This window comes from Ovis canadensis, chromosome 3 (genome assembly GCF_042477335.2).
Source record: "Ovis canadensis isolate MfBH-ARS-UI-01 breed Bighorn chromosome 3, ARS-UI_OviCan_v2, whole genome shotgun sequence".
In the NCBI taxonomy this organism is placed as follows: Eukaryota; Metazoa; Chordata; class Mammalia; order Artiodactyla; family Bovidae; genus Ovis; species Ovis canadensis.
In genome coordinates this window covers 32,485,034-32,506,619 of record NC_091247.1, presented here as the reverse complement: position 1 = coordinate 32,506,619, position 21,586 = coordinate 32,485,034, and the positions used below count along the sequence as shown (strand labels likewise).

Sequence of the window (21,586 nt, the reverse complement as noted above, 5' to 3'; positions counted from 1 at the left end):
CCTCTAGAAGGTCATATACTAAATACTAAACTAGCTAAGTGAGCATGCTCACTTTTAAAATTTTCCTGTGCTTAATGATTCAACTTTAGAAATAGCTTAAAATGTCCAGTGTCAACCACGTTCATGTAATACAGTTCTAGATTTATTAACCAGTGCAGTTAGGGAGAAAGAAATAATGTTTGAAATGCTGAAAAGGAGAAAGCAAAATTGCCATTATATGTTAATGATATGATTGTTTATCTGAAAACCCAAAGAGAATTAACTGAAAACCTATTAGAAACAATGAGACAAAATTAATATATAAAAACTTACAGCTTTACTGTATCAGAATTATAATTTTTGGACTATATAATTGAAAAACTGTTTTAATTTACAATAATGACCAAAATAAAGTGCCCAGGCTTAAACTTCAGAAGATATAGGTAGGTCCTAGGACCTATTATAAAGAAACATTTCTATAGAGACATGCAATTACTTAGATAAGTGGAAAGGTATGTGTCCTCTTAATTAGGATCACTCCAATATTTTGGAGATGTCAGTTCTTTAAAATAATCTACAAATGTCACTCAGTTATAGTTAAAACATCAGTAGTTGTTTTCTTCAGAACGTAATAAAAGGTACTAAAAATCCTTATGAAAAATTAAACATGAGACTAACCAAGAAAATTGAGGAGAAGAAATGAGAGGAAACTAACACTATCAGATATTAAAACATATTTTAAAGTTACTAAGCTTTTCCTATTGATACTGGAAAGTAAATACAGAGACATTAGTGAAACAGACTGGAGTCCAGAAATAAATCAAATGTATAAGGGAATTCAGTTTACAACAAAAATAGTTAAACTGGGAAAGTATGGGCATTTAATAATACTTTTGTTACAGCTATTTACTGTTTGGTCGTAGAGTGGATTCCTTTTGAATGCCTTTCTCAAAAATAATTTTTTTATAGATGAAATATTTAATTGTAATTTAAAAATGTTTGAAAAAAAAATGTTTGCCTTAGTTATAAAAGTAAAACATACTCATTTTAAAGAATTTAGAAAACGTAGGAAGATATACAAATAAATAATTTAAGGTTAAAAAGACATGCCCTAGTAAATAATCCTTGGCTCAAAGGACAAATCAAAGCAAATGACAAAATAACTAGAAACTAATAAAGGAGAGAATCCATGCCAAAATCTTCAGGGCAAATTGAAAGCAATCCTGAAAGGAAAATGAATTATCTAACTCATTTCTAAAAAGGAGACATTAAAAACTAAAAGAATTTAGTAGTTGTACAACTTTGTGAATATGCTTGGAACCACTGAATTGTATACCTTAAAAGTATGAACATTATGGTATGGTATGACTGAATTTTCAAAAATAAAGGAACTTAAACTTAAGACAGAAGAAAAAGGGCACCAAATATGAGAGAAAGAATTCCCTGGAAAGGTTAATGAAAAAGAAAAATGCCTAAAATTTATTTTAAGAAAAATAGAGAAAGCAAAAAATTACAAGGTTAGTACTGAAAATCACATTCTGGATGAAATTAAAAGAAAGATTAAAGAATACTGCATATATTCAGTTCTGTGGGAACATATTTCAAAATACAGAGAAAATGGAGAATTTCTTAGCAAAATATAAATTACCAAAATTGACTCAAAAGGAAGTAGAACACCCAAGTGACCATTCACACAAAAATTTGGAAAAAGCAATTAAAAGATTTACTGTCCAAAAAGGTATCAGGATCAGATGGCTTCATGAAAAGTTTTATTTAAGCTTTAAATAACATATAATTTCAGTTACTTAAGTTATTCCAAGGCAAACAAAAAGATGAACAGCACTCCAGTTTATTTATATAAAGTCATGGTGACTTAAATAGCAAAACTTGATATAATCTCAATAAAGAAGAGTATATATACTATTTTCATATATGCATACAAATGCATAATTCCTAAATATCCATGAATAGAACTCAGCAGCATATCAAAAATTTTACTATTAGCAAGTAGGATTTATTCCCGGAATGCAAACTTGGTTCAACATTAAGAAGTTAATCATAATAATTTGTTTATATTCTAAACCCTTTTTCTGTTAGACGATGTGTCTTTCTTACCAGTTTTTCTGGTTTGAGGATGTTAGAGTTATTAACTTTTTGCCAGCTGTATGAGTTACAAATATTTGCCCCAGATATGTTCTTTTAATACTTGGTGTTTTGCCATACAATTGCTTTCATTATTATTTGTATATACTCAATTATGCCCATCTTTTTAAAAATTGAAATATAGTTGATGTACAATATTATGTTAGCTCCGGGTATGTTACACAGTGATTTGACATTTACCTACATTATGAAATGATCATCACAAGTCTAGCAACCAGCTGTCCTCATATGAAGTTATGCAATAATATTATTGGCTATATTCTTCATGCTGTATAATACATTCTAGTGGCTTACTTCTTTTATAACTGGAGGTTTGTACCTCTTATTCCTGTTTACCTATTTCACTTCCCCATCCCCTACCCCTTCTGGCAACCACCCATTTGTTCTCCATATCTGAGTCTGTTTTTGTTTTGTTTGTTAAGTTCCACATATAAGTGAGGTCATATGGCATTTGTCTTTCTTTGACTTATTTCACTAAGCATAATACCCTCTAAATTTCGTTCATGTTTTCACAAATGATAAGGTTTCATTTTTAAAATGAAAAAAATAAAAATTTAAAATTTATTTAAAAAATAACAGTAATAGTCCATTATGTGCATATATATAAAATATATATTTATACCATATCTTCTTTATCCATTCATCTATGGATGAACACTTAGGTTGCTTCCATATCTTAGCTATTGTAAATAATGCCGCAGTGAACATCAGAGTTCATATATCTTTTTGAATTGGCATTTTTGTTTGCTTCAGGTAAGTACCCAGAAGTGAAACTGCTGGATCATATGGTTGTCCTATTTTTATTTTTTTGCCAAACCTTCATACAGTGTGTTCCATTGTGACTGCACCAGTTTACAGTCCCACCAGTGTTGCACAAGGATCCCTTTTCTCCACGTCCTAACACTTGTTATTAATTGTGTTTTTGATGACAGCCATTCTTACTAGTGTAAGGTGGTATCTCATTGTAGTTTTAATTTGCATTTCCCTTATGATTAGTGGTGTGTTTTTATGTATGGTGTGAGAAAGTAGTTCAGTTGATTCTTTTACATATAGCTGTCTAGTTTTCCCAACACCATTTATTAAAAGTGGTGTGTTTTCCCATTATATATTATTGCTTCTTTGTCATTGATTGACCATCTAACTGTAGGTTTGTGTCTAGGTTGTCTGTTCTGTTCCATTGATCTATGTATCTGTTTTTGTGTCAATATCCTACTGTTCTGATTACTGCCATTTTGTACTATAGTTTGAAATCAGAGGGTATACCTCCAGCTTTGTTCTTTTTCAAGATGCTTTGACTATGCTTTTCTGTTTTTTTTTTTTTATAATGGTTTCTGGGTTTTCTGTCTTGGTTGAAAAGGTTTTCAGATGTTCTACATATAGTGTGTATTTTCTTCTGAAATTTTTATTGTTTTATTCTGAAATACTTGAATCACAAATTCACCTGTAATTATCACTTTTGTCACTTTTAAATTTTTCATGTATAATGGGATCTATTTCTGAGCTCTCTGTACTTTTCTACTAATCTACTTGTCTATTCTTATGCCAATATAAGACCCTCTCAATTGATTTCAAACTATATTTTAATACCTGTCAATGCAAATTCTCACCTCTTTCTACTGCCCTGTCCCTTTCTTGTTTTTTATATTTCAATTAGTTCTTCTCAGATAGCTGTTCTTTCATATGAATTTTAGAATAATTCTATCACCTGCCTCCTGAGAAATCTATATGCAGTTCAAGAAGCAACAGAACTGGACATGGAACAACAAACTGGTTCCAAATTGGGAATGGAGTAGGTCAAGGCTGTATATTGTCACCCTGTTTATTTAACTTATAGGCAGAGTATATCATGCAAAATGTCGGGCTGGATGAAGCACAAGCTGGAATCAAGATTGCAGGGAGAAATATCAATAACCTCAGATATGCAGATGACACCACCCTAATGGCAGAAAATGAAGAGGAACTAAAGAGCCTCTTGATGAAAGTGAAAGAGGAGAGTGAAAGAGCTGGTTTAAAACTCACCATTCAGAAAGTAAGATCATGGCATCTGGTCCCATCATTTCATGCTAAATAGATGGGAAAACAATGGAAACAGTGACAGACTTTATTTTCTTGGGCTCCAAAATCACTGCAGATGGTGACTGCAGCTGTGAAATTAAAAGACGCTTGCTCTTTGGAAGAAAAGCTATGACCAGCCTAGACAGCATATTAAAAAGCAGAGACATTACTTTGCTGACAAAGGTCTGTCTAGTCAAAGCTATGGCTTTTCCAGTAGTCATATATGGATGTGAGAGTTCGACCATAAAGAAAGCTGAGCACCAAAGAATTGATGCTTTTGAACTGTGGTGTTAAAAGCTCTTCAGAGTCCCTTGGACTGCAAGGAGAAAACCAATCAATCCTGAAGGAAATCAGTCCTGAATATCCACTGGGAGGACTGATGGTGAAGCTGAAGCTCTAATCCTTTAGCCACCTGATGCAAAGAACTGACTCATTGGAAAAGACCCTGATGCTGGTAAAGATTGAAGGTGGGAGAAGGGGACAACAGAGGATGAGTTGGTTGGATGGCATCACCGAGTCAATGGACAAGAGTTTAAGCAAGCTGTGGGAGCTGGTGATGGACAGTGAGGCCTGGTGTGCTGCAGTCCATGGTATCGCAGAGTTGGACACAGCTGAGCAACTGAACTGAAATTAGGGAGAAAAAAAGATTCAAACCTTAAGATTTTAATTGAAACTGCTTTTAAAAAGAAAAGTGCCTAAGAATCTACTTAAGAGGAATAGAGAATGCAAAAAACTCTCTCTATATTTATGTTATTTAACTTAGCTTGTAAGATCCTAAGGCCCAGAAACCCTGTTTCTTTATAGGGAGTGGTTATTCATACTATTAATTAAATTTGTATCTCTTTTAATACTTAGGACTAGTGTTTAAATTGTCTACTGGAGTTAAAGGACTTGCAGGTCCCTTAATCTCATGAATAATTTAGAAAAAGGCTGTATTTATTTTTCTAGGATATTGTGAGAGAAAACATTTGAAAAGTGCTTTCAAGCTATAAAGTGTTTTTTAAAGTGTAGCTTCTTAGCAGTAGTCATTCCAAAGAAGTTTTTCCTTCGGTTCCCAGTGAGCTTATTAAGTACTTTTTAAAGCAGCTGTCCTATTTAATTTAGATTGAGGTTCATCAGGAAAGTGAGCAGAATAAGCTTCATCACCAGTGCATCAAGTAAATTGTGTTTCGTAAGTGCTAGGGATTGCTATTAATGTACAAGTCATTTTAAATCGCTCTTTCATTGGTACTGAGCTAATCACTCAGATATGAATATGCAAGATAAAAGGAGTAAAATACCGGTGCCTGCCTTCAAGTAGTTTACTGTCTAGCTGAAGAGATAAAATTATGTACAGGCAAAAGATAACAAGGCAGTGAATGATAACAAAAACATTGTATATTATGCCAGCGTGAGGAACTCCGCCCATGGCAAAGGTCATGAGGAAGGAGGCTTGGCATAGGCAAAGGCGTGATCAAGCCTCAGGAAACCCTCTGTTCCCGAGCATCTAACCCCAAAATCAGAGTCTGTTTTATGCTCTCACCTACACCTCTGACTTTACGGGGGGCTCTCCCCCATAACCGTTTCTCTTGGAGAAGGAGTAAACGCGCAGCTCCAAGGCAATAAAAATTCCTGGGCGTGACAAGAGTGTTTCAGCTTATGGACTTCTCTGAAGGTTGTCTAGCCCGCCTGTATATGTTGGTCCGGCCACATGTGATTGTTTATAGCCTCCCAATCTGAGAGGCACGAGATGTTTTAGACTTACTAAAGGCAAATTCTTTTGGGGAGTTGGAAATTATTAGTATAATGGGTTGGTTAGGAATTATATTGGTGAAGGGTTTTTCATTTGTTGTGTCAATAATTGCTGCTAATTCCCTGCTCTGGGTGGGACAAGAATGTCTCAGGTCAAACCTCTCTGCTGACAGACTAGCTTGTGTGACAGGATTATCCATATTCCTGCCACATGATGGTTTACTACCTCTTAACCATAAACAGCACAGAGAGTTTTGGAGTATTTTGAGAGTCTTAATTAGCATAGGACTTTTTCTTCTTATTGAGTCAATGATTGCCGCCAGGCCTCCATATCCTTAGGCACCTGGGAATATATTAATCAATGTATTTGGACTATAGAAAAGGAAATATGGTAGTTTTTGATGTTAGCAATACTAGACTTTTTGAGTTAATGGATTTTCTCTTTTGTAATAGATCACTATACTTTGTTATAAATCACTGTGTCCTTGCTATGTAAAAATGTAACTATCATATCTTAAGACTAAATAGATCTTAAGGGGAGCATTGGTGAAAGGATTTTCATTTGTTGGGCTGATGTTTGCTGCTAAATCTCCATGTTCCCTACCCTTATGATGAATATAACTAGCATATAGGAGAAATAAGTATTAACCTTTAAGCATATAGGAGAAATAAGTATTAACCTTTAAGATTAATCCTGTTAACCTTGGGTTAAATAAATTCCTTTCTTGATTGTAACTCACTACACCCTCACCCTATAGGAATGCAACTTTATTTGGAGGGTGGTTCCTGGTTTAAGAAAAAACACCCTTGGAAGAAATAAGTTTTTTGGTTATCAGAAAGAAAGGATCATAAAATGTTAGCAGGTCTCACTCATGGCCAGAAGATGATGTAATATCCCTAAGACCTTTTTTTTATACATTTATGTGAAGCACCTGATTTTGATAAAGGTCAGGACTGCTGACCCCCGCGTGACTCTGTATTCATCCCTATGTGTAACAAAAGGTATATAATCAAACCCAAAAATAAAGAAATTGGATCAGTTCCGGAAAGACTGATTCCCCCATGTCGCTTCTTTCTTGCTCCCGTGTTTCTGGCTGAATTCCCATCTGGAGCATGGATGCTATTCCATGTAATCTAAGTTATTCAGCGTCTTTTTCTCCACTGATCTTCCTACTACACTATCCATTTCTAATCTCTCTATATCTGTGATTAAATATGTATTTTTCCAAAGATGCCAACTCCGTCCCCACCTTTGAATCACCCTGGATCCACCGGGGCTGGACCCCGGCAATATATATTTATATATACATCTATATACACATGTAGTTTATGTTGGAGGAGTTCAGATGTAGGCAAGATCTCTTATAACCAGAGTGCTTAGGGATAAGTAAGATTTGGAAAGAAGGGAGAAAGCTCCTTCCAAATAGGAAGGAAAGTAATGACAAGAGTCAGGAAGTCAGGCCTGGAGTTTGACAGAAATGGAGGATTTATATTAAAAGAGTTTAGACAAAAGACAGATTAGGGTCAGATTATAGAGAGTCTTGAATAATGGACAGAGGAGTTCGGATGTTGAACTCTTGGCAGTGAGAAGCTGCCTGAAGATTTTTAGTTAGAGAAGTGAAATAATGTTAGCGGTATGCAGTGTTGGTTGAAATTGGGAGGGAAAGGAGGCATAAAGACCAATAAAAAATTTCCTATAGTTGTACAGGAGTAGATAATGAAGACCTAAACTAAAGTGGTATCAATGGGAATTAGAACGAAGAGAAAGATCGAAGAAACAGTCAAAAGAAGATTTAGAAAAACTGAGTCAGATATGACTTTAATAATTTAATCCTCTGTAATTGGGAAAATGGTATTATTAACGGAAACAGATGTCAGCAGGATGAGCTGTTTGCTGTTTTTATGTATAAGATTAGTTCATATTTGGACACATGGAATTTGTAGAATGGTTGGACATCTAAGTAGAAATTAGTCTAGTAGATATTTGGAGATGTGGATCTGGTCTGGGGAGGGAGGTCGAGATAGATATTTTGGTGTTATTATCAAAAGTATGTTGGTGTTATTATTGAGTAGAAGAGGTCTTCAAAAGAAGAGAGAACAAGGATTGAGCACTAAATTGAAAACATACCCATATTTGGTATTAAGGGAAGAAATTTTAAATAATTTTTCTTTAAAAACTTCACCTTTAGTACTTGTTTCAGTTATTTTATAATTTCGGCTTTTGAAAAAGCTTTGTCTCATGGGGTAGATGAAGAAACCGTAATGAAGAAATGTGCTTATTTTTTATGGATTCCCAGAGTGTCTTTACTAAAAGCTTTTTTTTTTTTTTACCTTTTTAGAGCTGTATTATAAAGCGATACTGTGAGAAGAGATTTGTGTCTAAATACCTTGCAACAATTGGAATTGACTATGGAGTCACGAAGTGAGTACATACATTGTTTCCTTGGGCTTGTAAATCACATAGAAATCCAGAACCCCTCTAAACTGATCTGTCTTGAAATAGAAATTCTGAAGATAAGCTGGTACAGAGAGGAACGAGACCTTTACAGACAGCAGTGATCATGTCATTCGTGCATCATGGAGCACGTTCTGTTCGCCAGGCCTTCTAAGTGGGATGTAGGGATTGGTGATGGGCAAGTCAGCACAAAGCCTGACTGGCAGACGTGGCTTTTCAGGAAGCATGTGTCTATGTCTATGTAAGCAGGTCCTGTTAGCAGGTGTGTTTTTAGGGAATTTTGAAATATTTACTCCAAGAATTTTAAATATTCTGTGAAAATTTTTCTATCAGAGAACTTCGTTTTAGTGATCTTTTTATAGCCTTTTGAAATCTAGCAAAAATGGTCTGGGAAGAGTGAAATTAGGTATCAGTGGGGATTTATTTGAAGGTGGATTGAAGATGGGTTGAGCTTGGGGACACAGAGTCACATTAGGAGGGAAATACACCATGGAAGAGTAGAATGGAGGTAGATAGCTCATCTCCAGAGAGGGAGATTCAAGTGGCCAGTATTCTGACCCCAACCCGCCCCTCCCTTCTCTCTCATTACATTCTCGCACACTTAACTCTCCATGCACACCGAATTCGTGCAGTCATACTTTTCTTTCTCACTGCCATCCTTCATTCTGTCTGCCTGAAATGTGCTTTCCCCTCATCTCTCCCCCTGTCAATCTCCTCAAGCTCTAAAGTATACATGTTCCCATGAGACGTTCTGAACATCCCCTTTATCGGTCAGGACTCATTTTAGTTGAAAATGACAGTTGTATTAAAATTCTCTGCTATTCATAGGTGTTAGCATAAATTGTCTTGTCTTATTATTTGTATGTGTTTAATGTCTCCTGCTAGATTATGAGCTCCGTGTCAAGAGGCTATTAGAATAAATAATCTCCAAGTGCCTGGTACAGTGCTAGTATACAGTCCATACTCAATAAATAATTATTGTTAGGTAAGATACAGCTAAAGAGGAAGTTTGCGACATTAGAATATGAGGGCAACATTCAAGAAGGTAGACTACAGTGGTGAGGGGTATCTGTACTTCAGGGCATAGGATTTCAGTGATATGGTAGTATATCCTGTTTAAGGCAGTTTTGTTTTGAGTCCATATTAGTAGCTAATTTATTTACCTAAGAAGCGAGAGTTACCATGTTATGCCATAGAGCTGTGGTTTATTCAATAGACTATAGTCATCTCAATATCTGAGGAATATTGGTTCCAGGACCCCCTGTGGATACCAAAACCTGCCAATGTTCAAATCCCTTATATATAAGATAGTGTAGTACTTACTATACACATTCTCTCAATACTTCAAATCTTCTCTATATAACTATAATACATAATAGAATATAAATACAATGTTAATGCTATGTAAATAGTTGCCACTTTGCAGCAAATTCAAATTTTGCTTTTTGAAATTTTAAGGGTTTTTTTTTTCCCTGAATATTTTTGGTCCAAGTTCAGTTGAATCTATGGATACAGAACTTGCAGATACAGAGTGCTGCAGATACAGAGTGTTGATTATGCTCTGTTTTTGGTTGAAATTTTTTTTTTGTCCTTTGATGAGGAAGAGGATATGGTTGACAGAAACCTAACTCAAGTCAAAAAAAAAAAAGGAGAGAAAAAAAATGCTATTGATCAATTCACATAATCCAATCATGAGGATATAGCTGGGTCTCAGAGATCCCTGGAACTAGGGAGGGATTTCACAACATGTCTCTCTCTACCTTTTGGCTCCCTCTCCACAGCTGCTAGTACTTCTCAGGCTTTCTAAAACTAATCTCAAATTTAAAAATCCCAGGGAAAGTTTTGATTGTCCAGGTGGTGACAGGCATCTTTCCCCAGCTCTGTTAGCTGTGGCCAGCAGAGTGGCATCAAAAAAGAAGATGGGAGAACCCATTTAAACCACAGATGGCAGGAGGAGGAGAGACACTCTTTGAGCAGTCAAAACAATGGAAGCTCACTCCATCCTTCAAATCACAGTATGCTTAAGAACTACTTGCAGAGTCTGTAAAAGTGAAGATTCCCAAGCCTCATCCAGTAAGATTCTAATTTACTGGGGCTGAGGTGGGGCACAGGACTCTACAATATAAACACTCTCCCCCTCATTCCATAATTATGATTTAGGTGGTCTTCAGGCCACAGTTTAGGAGAGCACTGGCTTGAGGTATTGAATTACCGTTTTTCTTAAAGTAATATCCTCTGTCAGACTTCTGAAGTAAACTGCCCTGTTTTGAGTTCCAATTTGTAAACATAATTTATGTTTCTTCCTGATTTTATAAATTTCAGTTCCATCCCTTGTCAGCTGCTATGTGACAGAACTTTCTGATAGGAGTTGTTATATAAGATCTTCTCCAGATGCTCTCAAACTCTTAAATATTTTGTTTTGTTTTGCTGTTCTCACATCCTTTTATGAGACAGATCCTGAATTCACAGTTGTCAAAATGAAAGCAAATGTGCATCTTAGAACTGATGAAATATGGCAGAGAATTCAGGACTGAAGAAATCACGATGAGTAGTGGTTAGTCTGATTTAAATATACAAGTAATATAAAACAACTGTAGGAATTATGGTTTCAGAATAGAAAGTACATGTTATAAACTTGGACAGGGAATTATAATCATAAACAAAGTAGGAGGTAATATAGAAACAATGAGAGTAGGTGCTATTTCCTTGTAGTCCACAGAGGGAGTCCTACCAATGCTGTCTGAAGCACGTTACTTAAAAAACAGAACTCTAATCTGTTGATTTATTGTTAATAATCTCTATTCTTAACCTTAGAGGAATCTTTTAGGAAATGCTATTTCTGTAATGAAGAACATTTATATTTAAAACTCAGTAATTCCCCCCAATTTACTTCAGTTTCTTTTTCTTTCTTTTGTTAAATGCAGTGAAAATTAAAATTTTCTTTTATTTTAAATTAATATAATCCCAATTTTGTAAAAAATATTGATGTTTATCATTCTTATCTGTATATAAAAAAGAAGTCTACAGTGATGCTCATCTGTTAATGAAGGTTTTTCTTTCTGGGTAGTAGGCTTTGGGGTTACTTTTAAGCTTTCATCTTTGTACTTTTCTTTAGTGTTTGAGTTATTTATAATGTTTCATTGATTCATTTTCCAGTAGTGATTTTTCTCTAGAAAGTAAAAGGACTAGGAGCAAGAATGGTATGAGGTTAGCAGTAGTTAATTCTAATGTGGATGGTTGTTATTTCCCTTTTCTTTTCTCTACTTCCAAATTTCTGAAAACAGATTGACTGTTATTCTTGCTCAAGTGAAGATCATAAGAAAATTGAAAAAACATCATTAAAATAGTAATACAACTTTGTACTATTTATTTGTACCATTTATTGTACTGCATGGTAACAAGCACAACCAGTAGTAATTAAGATGTCATACTAAGTGAAGTAAAACATTTTGTTTTTCTTCATCTTGCTCCTACTGTCCAGATAAATTTGTTTTAGCAGCACAGTAATAGCTACCGTTTGTTTTGTACGGGGTATAGACTGAACTGTTGTGGTAAGGTGAAGCTAAATGGGACTACTTGTTCTAAAAAAGCCTCTTTTAAATTTCATACACATAACCTTTTGAAATTCATAAGCAACATAAATGATATTAACATGAGTACAGAAGCCATGACCCACTTTGGGATTGTTTTCATTTGAACATTTCAGGGTACAAGTCAGAGACAGAGAAATCAAAGTTAACATCTTTGATATGGCTGGAGATCCCTTCTTCTACGAGGTAAGAAAGCCTTTTTGAGAAAAACCTATATCCAGTATTGTCAATGGGTTGAAGGAATGCTCCTGAATTATCAAAACAACCAATATTCAAGTCACGTGTAAAAATAGGTAAATTTAGCCAGTGTTTGTGCCTTAACTTAATGGACATCTGTTGGTCTTTCGTACTGTCTCCTTAAATAGTGGTAGGAAATTTTGTTGCTAATCTTTCAAACACTTAGATAAGACATTTTAACCTTAAAAAGATTGTTGCTTTTCACTTTGTGCCTTAGCCTAGAACACGAAAAGATAATTACATTCATCCTGAGGCTTAGGAATTCAGAAGGGAACCCTTCGTAGCCGGGTGCTAGAGGGATTTTCCAGGGCACTCCTCAGTCATGTGTCCTCTCTCCCCAGAAGTTAAAGCAGCTTCACTTCACCTCCTTTCATCTGCCTATCAGTCCTCAGTACTCTCAGAGTGAATCTCATGGCCATTCTCTTTTGCTTTTCCTCCCTTCTGTTTTTCCTTTTCCATAAGGAGTCTCTTTACTCTTTCTAGTTTGGCCATTTCATTTCTGCTTTTGTCTTTATTATTTCCTTCCTTCTGCTTCCTATGGATTTATTCTACTCTTCTTGTAGTGAAGAGAGCTTAGGTTATTGATTTGAGATGTTCATATTTTCTAATGTATGAATTTGGTATTATAAATTCTCCTCCCAGCACTGCATAGCTGTATCCCACAAATTTTGGTATGTTGTATTTTCATTTTCATTTATACACTTCTTTTCAAAATTTCCCTTGATATTTTCTGTTTGACCTATGGATTATTTAGAAGTATGTTGTTTAGTTTCCAAGTGTTTAGAAATTTTCCTGTTATCTTTCTGTTACTGATTTCTAGTTTGATTTCAGAGAACATACTGTGATCAGAGAACATACTGTATGATTTCAATTCTTTAAATTTTATTGAGGTTTTTTTTCATGGCTCAGGATGTGGCCTGTCTTGGTAAACATTATGTGGGTGCTTAAAAAGAATGTGTATTCTGCTATTGATGGATAAAATTTTCTATAAATATTCATTAGATCCTTTTGGTCAGTTGTGTTGAATTCTTTTATATCCTTGCTTTTTTTCTGTTTATTTGTTCTGTTAGTTGCTAAAAGAGGGGTTTTGAAGTTTCCAGCTGTAACTGGAATTGTCTATTTCTCTTTTCAGTTTTTGCTTTACATATTTGCAGCTATCTTGTTTGGTACATATACATTTAGGATTGCTTTGTATTCATTATATAATGTTGTTATTGTATACTGTCCGCCTGTGTCTCTGATAATTTTCTTCCTAATGTCTATTTTATCTGATATTAATATAGACATTTCTGCTTTCTTTTGATTAATATTTGCATGATACATCCTTTTCTATCTTTGCACTTTCAGCCTGCCTGTGTCTTTATATTTGAAGTGACTTTCTTAGAGGATAATACATAGTTCAGTCATTTTTTTTTAAGTATTATGCCAATTTTTTGTCCTTAGCCCATTTATTTTTCTGTAATTATTGATATGTTAGGGCTTAAGTCTACTATTTTATTTTTTGTTTTCTATTTTTTATTTCTACTTTCTTTTTCCTGTCTTCCCGTGGGTTACTTGAATGCTTTCGGAATTCCATTTTGATTTGTCTATAGTGTTTTTGAGTAAATCTTTCTGCATAGCTTTATTGGTAGACACTCTACTTACTACACTACATGTTATCACAGTCTACTGTTATTAGTTTAACAATTTTAGTGGGGTGTAGTAACTGTTCCTCCTTTTATGTCCCTTTATCCTCTCCCATTTATAATTATCTTCAATATTTTGTCTACATACAAGAGAACCACAGTAGTATTTAATTTTTGGTTAACTGTCAAACATAATTTAGAGAATGAGAGACAGGGAAAGCATATTATATTCACTCATATTTTTGCTTGCCCTATTCTTTCATCTTTTGTTGTGTTCCTATTGCAGGAAGGGGGGCCCCTTCCAGGGCCCGAAAGGGGGCTCTTGTCTAACACTTGGAAAAGAATTGACTGAGGAGACACATGTGCTGACAAAGCAAGAGACTGTACTGGGAAGGGGTGCCTGGGTGGAGAGCAGTAGGGTAGGGGAACTCAGGAGGACTGCTCTGCCACATAGCCTGCAGTCTTGGATTTTATGGTGATGGGATTAGTTTCCAGGTTATCTTTAGCCAGTCATTCTGATTCAGGGTCCTTCCTGGTGGTGCATGCATTGTTCAGCCAGAATGGATGCCAGCAAGAAGGATTCTGGGAGGTAGTAGGACACGTGTTGTCTCCTTTTGACCTTTCCCAAATTCTTCCAGTAGGTGGTGGCTTGTTAGTTGCGTGTTCCTTACTAGGACCTCCTGTTGTGAAGTAACTCACACAAATGGTTATTATGGTACCTGGCCAGTGTGGGTGCTTTCAGTTAGCGTGCCTCCCCTAACATTCCAAGGCTGCATCTTTCATCCTTTCTATTTAGAGGACTCCTTTAGCCATTCTTTTAGTGTAAGTCTGGCGGCAACAGATTCTCTTAGTTTTCCTTGATTCTCTTAGTTTTCCAAACATTCCTTGAATGTTTTGGTTTCCCTTTGGTCTTGAATATTTTTTTTTTTTATTGCAGGTATGGGATTCTGGGTTGATATTGTTACCAGACCAAATTTGGGTCCGCTTGCCCTTGCACAGTAAATTCAGTTCTACTGACAATGGGTTATGGTGAAGGAAAGTACAGTGTTTATTGCAGAGCCAAGCAAGTAGCTGGGAACTGCTAAAACACAGAACAAAACCCCAAATTCCTAAAGGGTTTTTCAAAGCATTTTTAAAGGTGAGGGAGGGAGGGTTGCAGGGTATGACATCAGCTGTTGCACAATTCTCTGATTGGTTGATGGTGAAGTAACAAGGCAGGGGTTGGCATTCTCTATCCTTAGGCACCAGTAGGTCTGGGGGTGCTTCTTGCTCTTGGTCATTAAGTAGTTCATTTCTTCCACTGGTGGTGGTTTTAGCATCTGTAAAACAGCTCAGGAAGTGTGCATCAGATACTGTTATCTAGGTATTTAAAAGAGGAGCTATAGCAGAGGATGTGGGGGAGGAGTCTGTCCTGAAAATGCTTCCATGGGGTTCTGCTCAGTTACAATTTTTCTTCTTTCTTTTTTTGCAGCATTTGAAAAATAGTGTGCTTCTTTCCTCTGGCCTCATGGTTTCTGCTGAGAAATCTGCTGTCATTTGAAATGTCTTTTCCCCCCACTTTGCTTTTTTAACATCGTCACTGGTTTTTTAATATAAGATCAGGTCCATTTCATCTTAAGCTTAGAAATTTCTGCTATAAAATTGTTTCAACTCTGCGTTAAGAAAGCAGCAGTGTTTTAAGCATTGTATTTCGCGGGAAAAATAGTAAATATCACAGAAAACTTCGTACTTTGCTGTTTACTCTAATTTCTCTTGAGCTGTGTAAAAGTTCTTTCATGTTATATGAGAATCATTTCTCCTCGTATGATTATTTTCCTTTTCTTTACTTATATTTCCTTATCATTTGTTGTTTTCATGCCAGCTCTTGTACTCCCTGAGCCTCTTAACCCCAACAATTTCAACACTCTCAGGGAAGAATGGGGTTTCTGACTGAAAGATTTATTGGGAAGGTTAACTTAATTACCAATAGGTTCAGAGAGGGGTCATTTTCTTTTTTTTCTTCTGACTGCTTTCATGATTTTTTTCCTTTGTCTTTAGTTATTAGAGTTTTAATTATGATATCTACTGGCATGGATTTCTTTGAGTTTTTCCTGTTTGGGGTTTTCTCAGCTTCTTATATCTGTAGGCTTCCATCTCTTGACAAATTTGGGAAGTTTTCAGCCATTATTTCTTTAGTACTTTTTCAGTGCTACCATATTTATCCTCTCCTTCCTGGACTCTGATCTTGTTATAGTGTCACAGGTTCCTAAGGCTCTGCTCTTTTCCTTTTTTCTTTTCTTTCTTTCTTTTTTTTTAAAGTTTATTTCCTCTCTATTGTTCAGATTAGGTAATTTTTATTATCTTGCCTTCTGTTTCACTGATTCTTTGCACCATCTCCTCCATTCTGCTGTTCATCACAACTCCTGAGCTTTTTATTTTAGTCATTCTATTTTTTCAGTAATTAGTTTTTCTAAAATTTCCACTGTGCCTTTGCTTGAGTAGGTGCAGGTAGATAGATAGTGTTTTCCTGAGGTGTCAGTTTGGAGGAGAGTGGTTATCATGTAAAGTTCTTTGTCTTTCCTGGTCTTTCACTAAAGAGAGCAGCCTTTTGTTAGGCTTTTATTGGTCTGTACTCATTGGTATTTCCAAGTTGTACTTTTGCAGCTCTAAATTTTGGATACATGAGGAAAAGAAAACCCGGGAAACTCACTGCTGTGTCATTCCTCAGGTCCCAAGGTCCCTTGCTTGTCTGCCGTCTTCTATCCACTTTCCAGAGTCTTCTTATGTATGAGATATATATATATCTATATCTATCTATCTATCTATATATATATATATATATATATATGGTCCAGAATTTTACTTCTGCTTAGAGGAAATAATAGGGAAAAGTACATCTACTTCATCTTCCCAGAGGAAACGTAATTTAATGACTATTTAATCTTCCATCTTGTGACACCCAGATATTTAGGTAAAATGAATTCCTTTTGATTGTGAAGCCTTATAATGGTTATATCAATTTCACAAGTGTAGAATATTGTCAGTGAAAAAGGCATGGAGGCTCTCAGTGACCAGAAGTTTGACATAGATTCTGACTATCAGAAATGCTAACATTAATCTTAGGTTACACCAGAGTTATGTGAGTGGAGAGTCAGGAGATGCCCGAGAATCACTGTGTCCAGAGTTCTGTCATCGTAGGATCTCTTTCTGGAGCATTCCTGATTGATGGCCGTCATTCATCTACCAGATAGCAGCATGCCAGTTTCTGTGCTGCAGACTGGGAATACACAACCCCTGTTTTCACGACACATAAACATGTCAGAGAAGACACATGTTAAACCGAGGACAGAATGCTTGGGAGCACTTAGTACCCACACCTAGCTTATCTGGAAAGACAGGAAATCCTGTTGAAGGAAGCAGCATTTAAACTGGGTGCTGATGGAGAAGTAAGAGTTATGTAGGTTGGTGGGAATCCAGCGACAATATAAGTCACGGGACAGTTCTGAGTAGTGCAGACTCTAGGAGTTTGAAGAGTGATTTTCTTTAATGATGGGGTCTCACCCCTTCACAAGTTAATCCTTTAGAGTTAAAGACTCCATATTAACAACTTCTCTGTTGTGAAGCTGCCTTCCTTTGACTTTTGCCTCTGATTCTGGCCTTGTTTTTGAAGCAACATAGACTGAGTCTGTGCTTCTACAAGAGACCTCCTAATATTTGTTAATTTGCTTCTTTCAAGGTGAAACATTTTTTGTTCTCAATACTGCATCCTGTTGGATAACCCCTAGTGAGCTGACAGGGAGCTGAGAACTGAGCACAGCCTTCCAGATACTGTCTGACTAGTGACGAAGACTGAGTCTTCTGTTACTTTCTGTCATTAGACACTAGAATCTTACTAATGCAGCTCTCAATTTCAATAGCTTTTTTTCAGCAGCTCACAGAAATAGAAATATAATTAACAGAAGTGCCTTAAAATCATCACTTCTGAAGTACCTTTTCTCCAAAGAGCCATGATCTCTCCTTTTTTGTCAAATGTTTGCTGTCTATAGCTCAAACCCTCCTTTTTGACAAAGCCAAAGCCATCATCTTTCTAAGCCCTCAACTGACCAGCATACCCCATTGTTCAGCACATGCCTAGTGAAGCACCCACGTTCATCCTCGGGGTCCCAGGCTTCCTCAGATCCTTAGCACCTGTTCTGTGTTGGAGCTTCCACTGCCACCAGTCCAACCCACCAGGTTAACCCAAAGGACCTCCTGAGAAAAGATGGTCCCTCAGTGTGTCAGGTAAAGTGATCTCAGAGGGAAGTGTCAGAGAGGGGACTACCGCCCAAGAGAAAGGTGGCCTGTGTCTTGCCATGAGTCTTGCTTCCCCTCGCATACACAACTGAATCCTGGGGTTTATTGGAATGAGTTAGTGGGTCTATAATAACTTTCTGAGGCCTGAGTGATATTAAACTAACAGCTTTCTCCAACCTACAGGCTTGAAAAGTGTGCCATCTCTGCTTTAAAGTTCAACAATCCCAGTTCCCTTAGCATCCTATTTAATTGAACTGTGGATTAAGTCTGCCAGGACTCACAGTAGACTGCTCTTTGGGGAGATAAGAATAATAGAATTCTAGGGCACCACTGAGGCATCCACGTGGACCTAAGGATACTCAGGTTTGAGGTAATAAAGTCACTTACTCAAGGTAACATAGGTAGATAGTTGCTGAACCCAGAATTGAGCTTGAGTCCTTTGAAAGAGAAATCCATTGAGCTTTTTAAATTCTCTTTTTATACACAAATCTCACTTTGGACAGCATGATCTCTACTGTACTTTACTATATTTCTGCTCTTTGCTATAGCACATTCAGCCATTTGATTAAACAAATATGTGTCAAATATTTTTACCTGCTAGGCCCAGGGACTGACACAAAGGTGATATGTGCCTTCACACCACTTATAGTCTAGTGGGGAAGACAGCTAGCTATGCCACTAACTATGAAACTGGACAGGAAGTGACATGAGTGCTCTTAGAAGTACAAAATGCTGTGGTATTCCAAGGGATATAGAGGTTGCATTCTGTTTTGCAAGTGGAGGGGACCAGATGGTGAAAAAGGGAGAAGAAAAAGCTACATGAAAGATACAATATTATAGCTTGATCTTGGAAAGTGGAAGATGAAGACGTGTCCATTTCCAGGTGGAATTAGGAGGGCATAGGGCAGGTTTGGGGAATGAGACTATCCAGTTTGAAGTACAGGAGATGGGTTGGGGGACAAGGCTGAAAAGTGAGTGGAGGACTGTTCAGAAACTGTTAATGTCAATTATAAGGGTTTGAACTTTGGAGAGTGTGCACTAGAGAAATAGGAAAGAATTTTTGAGGCAGGGCTTTAAAAAAGATACATATGCACAGTATATAGTGTTGCTAAGGAGATTGCTTAGAAGACTTGAGCAGTCGTGCAATCAAGAGATAATACTGGCAACGAAAATGGAAAGGAAGTGATAGTGCAGGAAGCATGGTGGAGGCAGCTTCTGCAGAATTGTTTGAGCAGAGGGACAGGAGCGCAGCAGAGGCTAACACCAGGCTCTCAACCCAAGTGACTCAGAGAAGGGGGTGCTGCTGTCATCACTAGAAGTTCAAGGGAAGGAAAAGTGTAGGAAGGAATGAGGTGGAGGGTTTCCTGTTATATGGGTTGAATCTGAGGTTCCAACAGGACATTCAGCTGGGAGTCTAGAGCTACTTGGAAATGCAGGAAGCACAGATGAAAGGACTCATCTTGGAGGTTCTCACAGTTGAAACTGTGCAAGTGGTTGACTTTGCTGAGTTGGGGAGAAGGGTAAAAAAGAAAGGACGAGGGCCCAGGACAGGGTTTGGGGAACTGTGGCAGCACACTGGAGTGGGAGCAATGGAAGGAAGAGGAGTTGATGGAAGAGAGATGGGTTAAGGAACCTGGAGAATGTGACGTGGGAGTCAGGCAACAGGATTCCGGATGGAAGGGAAAGCCCCACTGTAGCTGCTATGGGAGGGCTGAGGACCCTGAGTACTGAGGGGAAAGGAAGCCTTCCTGGTCTTCATGATGTTAAATTCACTCTGATTATGTTGGGTTGGATTTTAGAGGATAGCTTCCTATGTTTCTGTAAGGTAAGAGGCACTTACATTCTCTGCTCAGGTGTCTCTCTCTGCTCAGAAACCCATAGATACTTCATGCCAGATGTGTGAGAGAAGTCTTTGTTCTTACCACATATCCAGCATAGGTCTCAGTACTTAACCAGATTTTTCTGAAAAGAACACATAATGCATGGCCTCTGTCAAGATTCTTACTCGTATTTTGGCCTGAAACCCCTAGTCTGTCAGTGTGACTCCTCATCCACCTAGCTTGTCACGCTAGCGCCTCTCCCACTTCACACCCTGCACTTCTGCTCCCTCTTCCCAGAAGTGAAGATACGCCCCAGAGGCGAGTTGCCATGGCTGATAAGAACCTCAGGGAGTGAATGCAAGGAAGGAAGGGAGAATGTGCTGATATTGTTTCCCAGGCACCATTTAGGGGCTCTGCCTTCTTGATCTCATTTACTCCTCATAATAACCCTGTGCAGTAAGTAGTAGTATCCCCACGTTACAGATGAGGAAACTGAGACGCAGGGAGTTAAGGGACTTGCCCAAGGTCGCACAACTAGTGAGTAAGTGGGAACCCAGATCTGACCCCAGGGCCTGTGCTGTTTTCCACTGCTTATGACACAGACACTCAGAGTTCAGAGTTCCAGAGTTGCTGGTGAGACCCAGGAGTCTTAGGGAGGTTCTACCCAGCCTCCTGGGAAAAGCCAGCTTTTGGATGTGATATGTAAATGGCTGTACCTTGTTGCTGAGACTGGTGTCATTTTTGCCTTAAGTTCTTTTTAATTGTTCACCCATCTTCCTCGTTCTTCCTAAGAAGAACTTCGTGTAATTTGTGTTCTTCTTAAGGCCTGCTGATAACAATTAAAGATTGATTGCCTCTGAGGAGTAGAACTGGAGGTGAGGAGGGACAGGGTAGAAGGCTGTTAGATCCATTACAAGTCCTTCTATTCGAATAGACTTTTTTTTTTTAATCATGTTATTTTGATTTTATTAAAAGCCCTCCAAAGACCAGTAGTACAATTAGTAAGCAGTATGAATACACACAAGAACACACTTTGCTAAGTTAATGACTGCGAGAGATACTTTTATAAAATCACAGTATCTACATGTCGTGCATCTGTTTTTTTGAAGGTTCGTAATGAGTTTTACAAGGACACACAGGGTGTGATACTGGTCTATGATGTTGGGCAGAAAGATTCCTTTGATGCCCTTGATGCATGGCTGGCAGAAATGAAGCAAGATCTTGGACCTCATGGAAACATGGAAAATATTGTATTTGCAGTGTGTGCCAACAAGGTAACTGTTTTGGAGATGAGATGCTCAACTTCCTAGGTTCATTATGGGAAGAGTGCAGCTCTGAGTTTTGGGGAATAAATAAGAAGAAAAAAATTATGTAATCTGTAATGTTAAGAATCAGCAGCTTTTCAAAACATATGTTCCTAAAACAACAACAATTAAGAAACAAAACCTGGCGTGTTACCCAGTTTTTTCTGGTGCCATGTTTGGGAATGGATATTGGTGAGGGAGCTGGAGAGGTGGAGCCTGGTAATCAGACTCTGACCTGACTGGAGGAGGGGGCAGAAGTTAGGTGGAACGTGGGCCGTGGAAAAGTGGAAAAGCAGACCGTGAGTGGCAGGTGTGATGGAGCCGACTTCCACAAAGATAAGCAGCAGCAGCCTTC

At 37.4% G+C, this 21,586-nt stretch overlaps 1 protein-coding gene across 1 annotated transcript in view; it reads left to right on the top strand.

Annotated features, from left to right (window-relative positions):
* Positions 1-21,586, top strand: part of DNAJC27 (DnaJ heat shock protein family (Hsp40) member C27) — a 38,254-nt gene that overhangs the window by 1,682 nt on the left and 14,986 nt on the right. Inside the window, exons 2-4 of the mRNA XM_069580261.1 lie at positions 8,268-8,350; positions 12,090-12,159; positions 21,037-21,201. Of these exons, the coding sequence (XP_069436362.1) occupies positions 8,268-8,350; positions 12,090-12,159; positions 21,037-21,201 (318 nt within the window). The remainder of the gene's footprint in view (positions 1-8,267; positions 8,351-12,089; positions 12,160-21,036; positions 21,202-21,586) is intronic.